Source organism: Hippoglossus stenolepis, chromosome 2, assembly GCF_022539355.2.
Source record: "Hippoglossus stenolepis isolate QCI-W04-F060 chromosome 2, HSTE1.2, whole genome shotgun sequence".
Classification (NCBI taxonomy): domain Eukaryota; kingdom Metazoa; phylum Chordata; class Actinopteri; order Pleuronectiformes; family Pleuronectidae; genus Hippoglossus; species Hippoglossus stenolepis.
Window position 1 is genome coordinate 7,828,804 of NC_061484.1, and position 14,093 is coordinate 7,842,896.

The window sequence follows — 14,093 nt, forward strand, 5'->3', positions numbered from 1 at the left end:
TTTTTAACTACCTGACGGATTTTGACTTCTCCCCCACATTGTGGAATAATGATAATTTTTACATGACATTAAAGGATTATATAGAATAAAAAACTTCCATTGGATATACTTCCAGTTTGTATGTTGCTTTTAAGAAACAACAAACAAAACAAAAGCCCTGTACTTGTCATGCAATGGTTGTTCTTCCATACATTAACACAACATATGACACCATGACACCATGAGTGTCCAATTGTTGACCATGCAGGAACCTTGTGGTACTATTCATTCCTGTGTTGGAAAGTGTTTGAGGTGTGTACTCCAATGACCTCTGGGTCAAATAGCACACAAAGGGGCTGTGCACTTGTGACGACCATGTAGATGTTTAAATCCAAATACTGGCGATCAGAGGTGTAAGGTGGGAGGGAGACAAGCAGTGGGGACTGGGGGGGAAGGAGAGCTCGTTCTTGAGCCATGGTCAGATGGGAAAGTGCCGGGTGGTGGGTGTGTGCAACGACTTGAAATATGTTGAAGAGATGCGTGTGTTATCTTTTCTCCTCACCACTGGCCGTCCAGTACCTCCCCTCGCGGTGTGTCGTCAGCAGTTTTATCTCAGCCCCTGGCAGGAGCTGCAGGAGAAAACAGAAGGAAATCTGATCCATATGGTGGCACTATAAAGCTCACCACTGATTTGCAGGCTTCATCGAAACTGGTCAAGTCTTCATCACTTCATATGACTGGCATCCTCCTCTCACACCAGGTCACTGCGTTCTGAACTTCTCACTCCTTCCTCAGCAGCACCCGTTATCTACCTGACCTCAGAGGTGCCTCAGCAACAATCTTCAAGGCTGATTCGTCTTTAAGAGGTAATTTTATTTTTAGGTCAAAAAGTGATGGACATTATTTGGATAACAAGTTTTAGTTGATGAGATTAAAAGATGAAGAATACTTTGTTTCTAACAGTCATTTTTATGCATGTGCATGCGAAGCCAAATTGTTAGCAAGTAATAATGAATGTATCATTTTTTCTTGTGTTGCCAAAGAAATGAAGATATTAGGCCAGATTGCTTTCTTGCTTCTGCTTGGGGGAATCTGGTGCCAGAACAACCGTAATGCTAAAGCTAGTGGCAAGTCCACCAAGAGGTCTGGTGGGAACCAAGGAGGTGATGTTGGCCAGTCACCCCCTGTCGTTGAACTGACTCCTGGAAGCACTGGAGCCACTGGAAGTACGAGAGGCACAGGAGGTACTGGAGTAACTGGAGTTACTGGAGGCACAAGAAGCACTGGAGGCAGTGGAGGTACTGGAGTTACCTGCACTGGAGGCAGTGGAGGTACTGGAGTTACTGGAGGCACAAGAAGCACTGGAGGCAGTGGAGGCAGTGGAGGTACTGGAGGTACTGGAGGTACTGGAGGTACTGGAGGTACTGGAGGCACAAGAAGCACTGGAGGCAGTGGAGGGACTGGAGGTACTGGAGGTACTGGAGGTACTGGAGGCACAAGAAGCACTGGAGGCAGTGGAGGGACTGGAGGTACTGGAGTTACTGGAGGCACAAGAAGCACTGGAGGCATGGCTGTAGCCGGACGGGAGAGCGCTGCGGGGGCTCGAACAGCTGGACAGCAGACAAATGATATGAGGCTGCATTTCCTCAAGAACACCCAAGTCACATGTAATGATGGAACAGCAGCTGGGTGAGATGGGTCTCATATTTTCTCTCACTTGTTTTCCTGAAACTCTTAGAAGAAGATTTTGATTGTAATTTGTTGCCATTTGGTGAATATAGTGATTTCAGTAGCTACACAGAGCATCATTGTGTCATGGATGATTTATCGTCACCATCTCTTCATTCCTGATTATTTGTGGTTCTACAGGTTTTACCTAAAGGAGTTCAGAGGAAGCCGCCGATGGCTGTTATTTCTGGAAGGTGAGTATTTAAGAACCCAACTGGTTAATTTTGGTTCCCAAAGGTCAGCTTGTTTTGGCGCGACGCCCCCATTGGAATTTTGATGGGGCTGTCATCTTGGCCTGTCATCTTCTATTTTTCTCCTTTTTTGGTTGTCATCTGTCACTTTCATAGACTTAGGTTAGAGTAAACTTTTGTGGATTGTTCTCCTGATTGACTTCTGTGAGATTTCCAAAAAGCCACAAACAATTTACCTGGGTGACATGACAAGATTTAGAAAACACGCCTGTATTACAGACTGTGAGTGAAAGTATGGTACAGCCTTGTTAACAGACCAGGCTAAAAGTTCATTGCTTTCCCTCTCCATTCCTCACAGGCCTCTATGATTGGCTAACAAGGGTCTCCCCTGCTGTGCCGGATGTGACAGTCTAATATTAGTCTCTATTATTTTTAGGTGGCTGGTGCTGTCACAGCAGAGAGACCTGTGATTCCAGGTACCAAAATATCCCACGACTAATGAGCTCATCAGGGTGGCCCCAAACAAAAAGAGGTAGGTCAAGCGGCCATGTTTTAAAAAGCACGTCCTACATGTTCTCATAGTGTTGCTTTTTTCACGTAATCTGTAGTGAGACAAAGGGACATGTCTGATCTCTGATTGCTCGATTTACAGGAACCGGACTACTTTCTTCCCAAGCAGAGGAAAACTCTCACTGGCATAATGCAAACATTGTGTAAGTACCTGTAGGTCCTCACCGTGTGTCTTATTATTGTGGCTACTCAGCGAAGGCTGTTATTTGTTACATGTTTAAAATTCTGTACTCATTCAAATATAATCTCATCGCTGACAAAAGCTGCAAGAAACGTCTGCCTGGTGTCTTCCTAATTTTTTTTGGCACCTGTGGAGACTGGAACAAAATCCCCCACAAAGCTCCAATGTGATGACTTTTATCTCTGAGTGTCCTCTTTCATGTTGTTGATATAAAAATGTTTATCAAACAATGTATCAGTCCCTGCCCACAAATTCCAATGTGTCTTTTACATTTGCATGGTTGCAGAGCAAAACATTCACTAGAGGGCAGTGCAGAGTCAACTGTTTCTGACAACAACAAACATGCGACAGTGGTGAAGGTTGTGATAATGGACCTCTCTGCGACATTTAGCTGCTGTATGGTTCACAGTGAGACTTCTCGTTGTGTGAGAAGTAATGTGTAGTATTACCAGACTCTTAGCAAAGACCCAGAATAACAATTCAAGCCTTTTATGGGCGAAAAAAGGCAACTTTAGAGGACATTTCTTGGACTGTTGCAGTTCAAATCAAATCAAATCAAACAAGTCAAATATACTTTATTTTATACTCCATTTTTGTGTAGATTCTTCTCGGGACAAAGTGCTACAGCAGCTGCAGAACAGTACATTTTACAACAAACAAAAAAAACAGTTCCTCCACAGGATTACATTGTGGCTACTGCCTGCGTGTCGTGACTGGCAGCACAGGCACTCTTCTGAACAGATTCAAAAGATTTCTGTAAATACCATTAATTTACACACCAATATTTCTAAACGGTTAAAAAAATACCAGAATTCCCTTTAATGTTGAGCATAAAGTCAGACTATTTCACTTTTTAAAGAAATAACCTCTTACAAATGAAAAAGATGACTTCATAAGCAGTAAAAGGCGTCCTCGCTCAATTCTATGTGCTCATCAGTTTTGGGCTGCTTCAGCTTCACTTGTTATGATGTGACCAGCAGCTAATAGCGGTTTATGCTGAAAAGTGATGGAAGAGGCTATGTGCTGTCAAAGTGGATTTTTACAGAGGAGATAGTCCTTTTGATGGCCTCAAGCTATGGTCTACCAGATGTGATTGTCTCCTTTATTGCAGATTCATCCCGTACTGTTCCAGTGATGTATGGAGTGGTACTGGGCCGACCCCAACCCCCCCGCCACGGCCACGACAAGGAAGAGAGAAAGAAAGAGCGCAAGATGCAAACACAAGTAAGTTCCTTTAGATCCTTCAAGTCCACTAATCATAGGGTCAGTGGTTCTCCTAACTCCTCCAGTCACGCATGTGGATGTGAATATTAGTGAAGCACTGTATGCATAACATGAGTGCTGAGTGAATGGGTAATGAAAATGCAGTACACTTACCATTTTCAGTGAGGTTCCTCCCTTACAGATTTACGATATGATTGATTAAACTGTGTGTTGTGTTGCTCCCAAAATGTGACGTTGTTACTCTGTTGTTATCAGCTGAGTACACCTTCATGGGATCCCTGATCATCCGAGAGGTCATCAAAGACCTCATCCCCAAAGGAATCAAGCTGGCCAAGATTGTAATGCTGTCTGGCACAAGGTGAGTTAGTTTTATTGCTCATGCTCTGACACTGGGGACAAGAGCCTGCATCCTCTGTCCCATCTGGACCATCTCCATGTCTAACATTAAACTAGTAAAGCCCTATTTTGGGTGCATCCTCTTGTCAACAATAAAGATGTTTGCAGTCAACTGTGAACAGTGACATAATGTTTATTAAAGGGCCTTGCCCTGTAATGGTGAACATACCTCCAAGGTTAGCAACATGGTCGTTAGGACACCCCCAGGCCCTAAAACAAGATCCACTGACTGGATGCAAAAGCTGCAAAATTTTCACTTCCCTGCTGTTGGCTGGCATGCACTGTCATTTTGACACCCCTAACATAAACATGTCTCTCAAAGCCAAACTATTTATTGATGTTTTTGGCTCCCCTGAAGTGCTGGCGGGACAGGTGTTTTGCTGAACATCGAGAGGGTGGCCAGTCAGCTGGAGCAGCTGGGTGCCGAGGCTCAGGTCCGAGGCCTGGTGGACTCTGGCTGGTTTTTAGAGAGTAAGCAGCAGAGATCACCCAACTGTCCCGAGACTGTCTCCTGCTCACCTGAAGATGCCATCAAGATAGGACTCAGGTGGGGATGTCCATTCTTCTGGCAGGCAGTACAGATTAGGTGTTTAGGTTTAACAGTGTAAGCTTTTAAGCAGTGTGTGTGTGTGTGTGTTTTCAGGTTGTGGAATGGGGTTGTGCCTGACAGGTGTCGGCAGCTCTATAAGAGAGGAGAGGAGTGGCAATGCTTCTTTGGACACAAACTCTACTCTACCTTGACCTGTGAGTGCTCGTTGGTACCCAAGTTTATCTTGGTGTTTGATTAACATGCAATATAATTGACTTGGGCTGTTTTAAAAAAGGTGCACATTACTACGACATGGGGAGTTTGATATGCTCAGAAGCTGACAAGTTAACAGACTCTATACAATCCAGGCAAAAACACCTGGATAAACAATAAAAAAACGGAAGCCATATTTTCCTGAAATTTTCTAGATGTGACAACTCTGAAGAACTTAATGTCCTCAACATAATGACCTCAAATAAGAATTTTCCAACAATACAACTTTGGCAACTCGAAATGCTAGTATCAAATAAAGACACTATGGAGACAGCAACACAGGCTGAACCTGAAGAATTTGCTTGTTTTTCTTCAAGGTATCTTATTTCTATTTGGTGACACGGGGCAGCGCAACAAGCCGTAAATACAAAAGTGACCTATTACCGTTACAGATACAGAACATGATTGTAAGTCCAATAACCATTCTCCTTTTATCTCCTCTGGTCCCTACCAACTACTGAGGGAAATATCTTACTCTTTATCTGCCAAATGCTCCACTCTATTCAGCAGATAGTCTCGGCTGAATAAATAAGCTTTTAAATAGGCTTTTAAAACCTAAACAGTTATCTAAAACAAGCTATAAAACATTGTAGAGAGGGGGGGAACCACGGAGTGATCTAATGATAACTCTCCGCGAGTCCGTCGCGACAAGCGATTACTCACAGCAACACATCGGATTAATTGTTATATCGATCAAAGCAGCTTTAATGTTGAACTCTTTTGCTCCCTGTAGCCCCTCTGTTTGTTGTGCAGTGGCTGTTCGATGAGGAGCAGCTGAGGGTCGAGAACATCTACATGGGAGGACAGAGTCTGTCTGAGCAGCAGTGGCAGTATATACAGAACCTGGGCAGAGAGCTCACGACCTCCCTAAGAGATGTCACGTGAGTTCCCAAACAACTTCTTTGGAGCTATACACTAGATCGAATATGCCCCAGATGGTGAATGGGCCTAAGCTTAGAAATGACCGTATTCTGTATATGTTTTTCAGGGCTGTATTTGCTCCGTCTTGCCTCTCCCACACAGTGCTGACTAGAAGGTAAGAATGGATATGTGACTCATGTGGCGGTAATACACTCTTACACTTGCCACTCTCGTCTATTCCAGTGGCCATCTTTACCTACTGATCTTATGCTGCTGTTTCTGCTCACTCGTTCATCATGTCACATTCTTCATGTCACCAAATGCTATTTCACACTTTCCCTAACCCCTCGGTAGCACCCCCTGAACACACTCATTCTTTTTCCTGCACACATGGACACTGATAGGTCAGGGCAGTCTTACGTTTACATAGTCAGACCAAATTATAATTGGTGTTTGTGCAGTGTCTCTGCTGTGATGTAACACTTGTTGCACCCAGACAATGAGACAAGAGTGTCCAACGCAAATAGCAGACCATGACATGGATGATTATACTTTCCTGTCTAGTACTTTGCTTTTTGCTAACCTCTGCTAGCCTCTCACTCTTTATTTCTCATCCCCTGACATGTCTGTCTTGTTGTTCCTCCAGCAACTGGATGACTTTCCAAGTCCGAGGTACTTCTCTGCCGCGGGCCCTGCACTGCTGGGACAGGAGCCTGGAGGCAACGCGCAACAACAGGACTCCAGCCAAAGGTTGTCCTTTTCACCTGGTCGACACCTGCCAGCGGCCCCAGTGCAACCCCACCTGCCCGGCCTTGGTGGACCAGGCCACCCAGCAGGAGCTTACCCTGCTCCAGATGCTAGTAGCCATGGGCCTCAACCTTCAGTGGCTGGGCTTGGATCCCCAGGGAGATGCAGATTCTCTTGCCAGCATGGTCAGCAACGGTGGCTAAGTGTATGAATGGAAAGCAGCTCCAGAGAAAGCCTGACAAAGGCCTAACAGAGGGAAATGTTTTGAAATTTAAATGTAACCATAGAAATAGTACAAAAATCTGGTTACTACGTCTTGTGCTGCTCAGCATTCCATTATGCTCCATGTGTCTGTTAAATTGGTGGCTGGTGGGTATGTCACTGTGTCTGGGTGTGAGTGGTTTGGCTCTCCCTCTACTGGACACCAGAGGAAAGAGCTTTAGGCCTAAACTAAAGGTGTTTCACTTGTAGTGGTGGGAGAGCTTAAGATTTTAGCAGGTGGTTGGACATACTGTGCCATCTACAGCTCACTGTCATCCTGATCACTCAACATGAAAATTCTACTTCAGAGCATGGTAGTAGAGTTGATAAAGAGGCTCCTGCAAGAAGCCAGGGGCACAAACATGTTGCTTGGACAGGAAAGAAACATGCGTACATCATATACTGCAGTTGTTATGTTTAAATTTGCTCTAGATATAGGTTAATTTATTATCATTGTACACAACAGTCATACTTTTCATATGATTGCAATTTTTTAGGATGGGACGATTCTGATTCTCACACAACAAAATTCAGAGCACTCCAAAAGTGCACTCACAGCGATAAAAGTTTTTAAATAAATACATAAAGCTTTTGCACACAGACAAAGACAGTGAGTTGTATGTATGCTCATGTGTGATCATTGATATCGGCAGGAGATCATCTCTGAGAGAGAGAGTAGATCATACTACAGACATAATTTCTTCTCATGTATAGAAAATATATAAAACATAAATATATTAAAACATAATATATATATATATCCTTTCATTTAACTTATTTACTTACAAAAGAAAAAAGATCCATAAAAAACAACAACAACCGTGGTTATTCACCACTCCACTGTTGGGATCATGTGTATCCAGTGATATCCAAAGACATAATACAGACTTTGTATTGCAAACCTTTATTGTCATTATTTAAAACCAACCTTTTTCATAATGTCATGCTACTTTTACCAGGCATTTGCAGATGTTACTGTAACTGTGTGTTTTAATTTCTTCTAGGTACTGTATGATGATCATATGATATCATATGATAAGGATTTGACTAGAATGTACCTGCTGGTAATAAGTATCAGACTGAATTGTTGCACATGTTGAAACAGGGAATAAAATATTACCTGTCCCTAATAATGTGAAGTCTGCATTTTTTTCATGCTTCACCCAAGTCTGGTTGCTCATTTTCTTGGCATTTTCAACTATAAAACAATAATGTGCTTGTGATTTTTCTTAGTTTGTGTTAATTGAACTACATGAAGGAAATAAATAAGACTGCTTAATCTTGGCACTAAATTCTTAAATAAAGTGTGAAAAGAAGTGCACATGCTCCTGAAAGGGTTTGCACAGTATGCATTTAAGATTACACAATGTACAGAGACCACTGGGATCATCATGTCTCTAAGAGCCATTCAAGCAAATCTGAGAGCAGCGGAAACAACAGGGATAAGTTGTGAGATGTTTCATGCCCACTTAAATCTATCATGTTGCAGGACCTCTAATGTTTACTGAGCCAGGGCAGTGTAGAAACTGTGTTTTTTTGAAAATTGCACAGCCCTAATCTACAATTAACTCCGAATAAATCATCTCATGACATACATCCTGCCCACCTTCCTTCACGCCCAAACCACACTGGTCATTTCCTCCTGTTGTTGCACTAAAGATGTGTTACATAAGCAGAAAAGTCTGGGCTTTGTTGTTGACTCTGCTGAAAATTACCTCGCTTTCCGAATGTTCTATTTAATGTGCGCCTTCAGCAAATGTGAACATTGATTGCTCTCACCAAGCCACATTACCCTCGTCAGGAACGAGCATATGAGGCGCTAAAAAACTCTTTCTTTTGTTTTGGTTTCTAACAAATCCACCAAATATTTATGGCTGAGCCAAATGCATCAGTGGGGTTAGAAATTGATACAGTATTACTCTTCCTCGGTCCTGCTTTAAATCTGACTCATGTTTACTGAAGATCCTGCATGAAGTGCGAATCTGGTTGTGAAATCAAGGTTTTTAAAATGTGGCTGAATAGATCAGAGTATTCCGCTAGACATGTATCAAAGTATATGCAATAAACCCTCTCTGATTAAATAAATAAATATAATAACAATAAATAAAATATTTCCAAGCCACAAGCCATGTTAGTGAAAATAATAATATGCAAATCATCTCTGTATCGTTTTTCACTAAGTAGAGGAGGAAGTACTCAAACATTTCACTTAAGTAAAAGTAAAAATAAATACACAAAAATGTTCTCCAGTAAATGTACCACATTAACGTATCTGCTTAATTTAATGCATGCGCTTTTAAGTATACTATTATATCATAATATCACTACGGTATTAATAAGTAATTCCTGAGTGTAGCCTATTCCATAATGCAAAGGCCAAATCTATTCAAGGTGTTTCTGTAGATGTATCTGCCTGCTCTGATTGGATCAGTGAACCTGATTGATTACTTTTAAAAGTATTTTTTTTAAAACATGTCAACATGTAGCACAATACATCGTAAACAACCGATATTTGCTGATATATGTAGTGGAGTGAAAATTACCTGTAAATAAATGTACTTAAGTACATAAGCACAGTAACTAAGTAAATGTAATAAGCTACATCCCACCACCGCAACCGGGGCACTATACGAGACAGTATTTTCGCAACGGTGTGGCTCATCTTCGCTCGAGTCCATCTTGGATTTGTTTCCCATATTGCATTGCGGCTTTTTTCTACTTCCTCTTTCCGCCATATTGCAGAACCGGTAAGATGTCTTTCTCCCCCGTCACCTTCAATCTTTTACGTATCGGAGGCATCTGAAGGTTAAATATCCAACCGCTGTGATCACGTTGTAGCGAAAGAGCAGATGAGTGATTTGAGACCAATATTGTGTCGATCGGTGAAAGTGGAGAATCACAGCCGGGTTTCAAAGTTCCTCCCCATCGCTGTGTCCGGCCCTGGGAGGCTGCTTCCAATGCGCCCGCGCTGAGCTGTTAGCTTAGCGGCCACACACGTCTGTTTTCACCGCTAATACACTTTGAGTAACCGGCCCTGTGAGGTGTGTGTTTCTGTCTGAGCGCAGCACGTGCGGGTCTCCTCCGGCTCCGAGCTCACTGTGGACAGGTAGAGCTCCACTTCGCTGCTGGAGCCGTTGAGGCTAGTTAGCCGCTGTGTCTGCTCATGAAGGACCATGCTGTGATGGGGGAGTCTCGTGTGGCTTATTCACCGGGACCGAGGTTGAAGCAGCGCTGCCCGCTGGGTGTAAATGTCCGCCGGTGTCCGCACGGAGCTCCCCTAACCTGTCAGATTTAGTTTAGCCAAGTTGCTATTGCTCATTTGTAATCTACGAAAGCGTCGCTACTTGCTAAATGCTAGCCAAGGTGTGCTAGCTGGACAGAACGAGCCACAACTCGCACGCCTTCATATGCTCCTTGTTGTTAATGGTTGTTTATGTGGGTCCCACTCAGTGCTTAAATTGTGTACTTTATGTATTAGGACTATTATTTGGAAGCGTGGTAACAGACATTAGCTCTCCTCCAGTTTGTAATACGTTGTCCACTGACAACGTATTACACCCACTGGTGTCAGGACACTGGGGAAACTAAAGTCAGGCACATGTTTTTCAGTGTATGTTCACAGACCCCAGGTTCTCAAACCAAGTCTTTGTCTCTGTGTCCACAGGCATCATGGTGCGCATGAACGTTCTCGCAGATGCTCTGAAATGCATCAACAATGCAGAGAAGCGTGGGAAACGCCAGGTCCTCATCAGGCCCTGCTCCAAGGTTATTGTGCGCTTCCTCACCGTCATGATGAAGCACGGTGAGTTGCTGCTACTTCTCTAGTCTTGGTGGGTGTGAAACATGTGAATAGTGTTGCTTGTATATGTGCTAGTATGCATTTGACATAAGATGGGTCAGCATGTCACCAGCTAAAAGTTTAATTAAGTCCAAAGTGTGTTCATCTAATGTTGATGTTGTCCCCCCCCCCAGGTTACATTGGCGAGTTTGAGATCATTGACGATCACCGAGCAGGAAAAATTGTCGTCAATCTCACAGGCAGGCTGAACAAGGTAAAGTTTCATTTCTGGCTCAACCTTCCACTTCCACACTCTGACTATTTAAATTAACATTTGCTTTCTACATGTTGGAGATTTCGACCTTATGGTGAACATGATGTACATTTGTAAAGAGCTTGTTACAGTTTCTGGTCTCGGTCTCCTCAGTTCTGCTGAGTTAGGGTACGGTCACACATGCGAGCATGCAGGCGAGTTAGCCAAACTTGAACATCACAAACTAAACCAAACTGTGGATTTACTTTGCCTACGGAAGCAAATTTTATTCCCCCCATTGCTCACACAGATTGGAAGTAAACCTGAGGCGAACATTTTCCATAGATACATTTGCGCATGTGTGACCGGGACCTTACTCTTCCATATGTCTCTAGATATAAAATCTGAATTTATATTTCTAATTGCTTCTATTTTATTTTGTTCCTGTTTTGTGAAGTGGTGAATTCATTAATACACTCAATGAGCTGTTGGGAATATCAAAGTTATCACAGATAGTTCATCTAATAGTATTCAACCAGGAGCTGTGTATCTGCTTTTGTATATTTTGAATGTTAACCAGTCTTTTCTTAATTTTTCAGTGTGGTGTGATCAGTCCTCGTTTTGATCTCCAGCTCAAGGACCTGGAGAAGTGGCAGAACAACCTGCTGCCCTCTAGACAGTTTGGGTGAGAATCCCACACAGACTATTGCAGAGCCTTTCAACTGAAATGCACATGAGTGACGCTTGCTGACAGAGCCCCCAATGGTCCCCAGTCTTACTGTAGTTATCAACTTGCTTGTCCATCATGTGTCCTTACTTGTCCCTCCTAATCTGAGATTGGTCTAATTGTTTTCACATCAAGAGTTAAATGGAAAGGAAATGAGTTGAGAATCTCAATAGGCCCATTTGTCTTGCTTTTGAAATTACTATAGGCATTGGTGTTATGCTGGTCAGGGCTTAATGTGTTAAACAAAATGTATTATTTTGATCAGTGGTTGAGTCACTTTGTTTGGAAGGACGCTGAGGAGACCTTGTTGTCATTAAGGTGACTCGTACACGAGAGAAGTGGAATGAATCTGTTCAGAATTTTTGCCCCAAAGAACAAAGTATCATTGCCCTGCAGATGCAGAACATATAGAATAGTGTATTTAACAGGGTGTCCTTGTTGTACCACCCTGTTTGACATATACAATGTGAATTCACCTTAACATTTGTCATTTATGGTGGATTACTGACATGATTTGATTTGTCTGCATAATCACAACACGTAGGTTAGACACTCAACATAAAACTGATTTTTACTCATAACTTTTTACTGATTTATTTTTTTTGGGGGGGGGGGCATTTTGAACACTAAAATTCTTTTGAAAATCTGAAGAGTTTTGGGTGAAGAAACTTTTGTAGTGTAAAGTGAAAAATGGTTGGTGGATGGTACCTGTTGCGTTTCAATTGAACTTTCACTGGTACAGCAGGGTAATAAGATAATTAATTGTTTGAGGGCTTTTTTTTCAGCACTTTTATGAGGTGCAGTCTTTGTTTTATTAGAGGATGTAGCAGAAACGTTAAAGGCCATGAGCTTGTATTATATTGAGGGTAGCATTAGATCCTGGTCACATGTACATGTATGTATCAGTGGCGAACCTTCGTTTCCTGTTCAGTTCCAATCTGCGAGCAAGAGGGCGAACATTTGCTTCTTATGGTGAGGCAAATGCGGCTGTTCCCTTTTTCTAATAGGTTTAAAATTAATTTGTGTTCTCTCATAATATCCAAGAACACCTGGATTGGATTGCTGCAGTAGCTGCTGGCTGCCTCACAGCTTTGTTCACTGAAGCTGTTTTCAGGCATTACCTCTGGGTAAAATCTGGAGAATTGTCTGCTGACTTTACCCGTAGTCTGCGTTTCACACATGCACCACACGGCGGCAGGTTTTCTGCACAGACATTCACAACAGCATCAAATCCTCTGCGTTTTTCAGTAGAGGTGCAGCAGACGTAAACAGGAAGCAACGTATTGACTCGGCTGTGGAGATCATGTGTACAGCACCCCCAACCCCGGTGTCTGCTCTTATCACCAAAATCTCTCTAGACATCTTTGTCTGTCTTCTACGTGTATGGCACCGCTTTTTCACTGGGAGATATTTGTTTTCTTTTTCATTTTTGCATCTGTCGCATGTTAGAAGCGTCATCAACCCCCCCACTCCTTCGCAGTGAATCCAGCGGGGATCCCCTGCTGAATTCAGACATCGAATTTTCCTGGATTTCTACAGACTTAATACTAGAAGGCCAGGCAGAGAGTTCGCAGAAACTGCGGTGCGTCTCAGTCTGATATTTGCAAATGCGCGTCCTCTGGAGAAAATGGGGAGGAACTGCAGAGTTCAGTGCATGTCTGAAAGCAGCTCGAGTCTCACCTGTAGCCTCACCTGTAGCTTGCAATCAATATAGTGAATGTTATATTTTCAAAGCTACACCAGTTGGTTTTGATTTGTCTACTCCCACCACACTTGCAATGCCCTCTGACTGTTTTAATGCTATCTTGAGCAGTGTATAAAACATTGACTTTTCTTTCCACAGATACATTGTGCTGACCACCTCGGCTGGCATCATGGACCATGAAGAGGCCAGACGGAAACACACAGGAGGCAAAATCCTTGGATTCTTTTTCTAAAATGTAAAGAACTGCAAATAAAAAACCAACCAAGAGGAAGCTGGTGGTCTGCTGTTATTTCATGTCTGTAGAGAAATGGTTTTCTGTAGCACTGCAGCTTTAATCAGATCCTTCAGAACAGACAAATCAGGGTGCTGGTATTTGATAAGAACTTGATAGTTAAACTCGCAACATCATTTGATTATGTCCTTAAACTCCACAGAGGGTGAGACAAAAAGTAAACTCATAGACAACTTGAGCAACATGAGTGTAATTGGCAATATGAAAATTCAAGTTCATATCATTAGGAACTTAAGAACAAGAAAACTGCTCATCTTGTCCCGTTTCCTTTGGCTGGTCAACAGTTTGATCAAATCTTAAGCCACTAATGGAATCATGTCTGCACACAACTTTATTAGAAAACCTGTACACTGGCTTATTCATGCAATGAAATCAGTCCATGTTGCTGCAATGCTAAA

At 42.7% G+C, this 14,093-nt stretch overlaps 2 protein-coding genes across 2 annotated transcripts; both read left to right on the top strand.

Moving 5' to 3' along the window:
• The first annotated feature begins 699 nt into the window (after nt 1-699).
• notum2 (notum pectinacetylesterase 2) lies at nt 700-8,049 on the top strand. Its single transcript, XM_035177469.2, has 12 exons — nt 700-845; nt 1,023-1,668; nt 1,849-1,901; nt 2,335-2,430; nt 2,551-2,611; nt 3,761-3,873; nt 4,129-4,231; nt 4,628-4,816; nt 4,913-5,013; nt 5,805-5,952; nt 6,060-6,107; nt 6,579-8,049. Exons 2-12 carry the CDS (start codon nt 1,025-1,027, stop codon nt 6,880-6,882), a joined length of 1,860 nt encoding a protein of 619 aa, XP_035033360.2. The 5' UTR covers nt 700-845; nt 1,023-1,024; the 3' UTR covers nt 6,883-8,049.
• A 1,530-nt stretch (nt 8,050-9,579) lies between these two features.
• Nucleotides 9,580-13,674, top strand: rps15a (ribosomal protein S15a). Its single transcript, XM_035177605.1, has 5 exons — nt 9,580-9,687; nt 10,605-10,742; nt 10,913-10,992; nt 11,571-11,656; nt 13,542-13,674. Exons 2-5 carry the CDS (start codon nt 10,610-10,612, stop codon nt 13,633-13,635), a joined length of 393 nt encoding a protein of 130 aa, XP_035033496.1. The 5' UTR covers nt 9,580-9,687; nt 10,605-10,609; the 3' UTR covers nt 13,636-13,674.
• The last annotated feature ends 419 nt before the right edge of the window (nt 13,675-14,093 follow it).

What these genes read in the sequence shown, in the direction of transcription:
- notum2 (XM_035177469.2), top strand. Translation starts at nt 1,025, where the DNA reads ATGAAGATATTAGGCCAGATTGCTTTCTTGCTTCTGCTTGGGGGAATC. An exon ending in TGGCATAATGCAAACATTGT is followed by an intron (nt 2,612 to 3,760) that starts GTAAGTACCTGT and finishes CCTTTATTGCAG; the next exon opens with ATTCATCCCGTACTGTTCCA. An exon ending in CACACAGTGCTGACTAGAAG is followed by an intron (nt 6,108 to 6,578) that starts GTAAGAATGGAT and finishes TTGTTCCTCCAG; the next exon opens with CAACTGGATGACTTTCCAAG.
- rps15a (XM_035177605.1), top strand. Translation starts at nt 10,610, where the DNA reads ATGGTGCGCATGAACGTTCTCGCAGATGCTCTGAAATGCATCAACAAT. An exon ending in TCACAGGCAGGCTGAACAAG is followed by an intron (nt 10,993 to 11,570) that starts GTAAAGTTTCAT and finishes TTAATTTTTCAG; the next exon opens with TGTGGTGTGATCAGTCCTCG. An exon ending in CTGCCCTCTAGACAGTTTGG is followed by an intron (nt 11,657 to 13,541) that starts GTGAGAATCCCA and finishes TTCTTTCCACAG; the next exon opens with ATACATTGTGCTGACCACCT.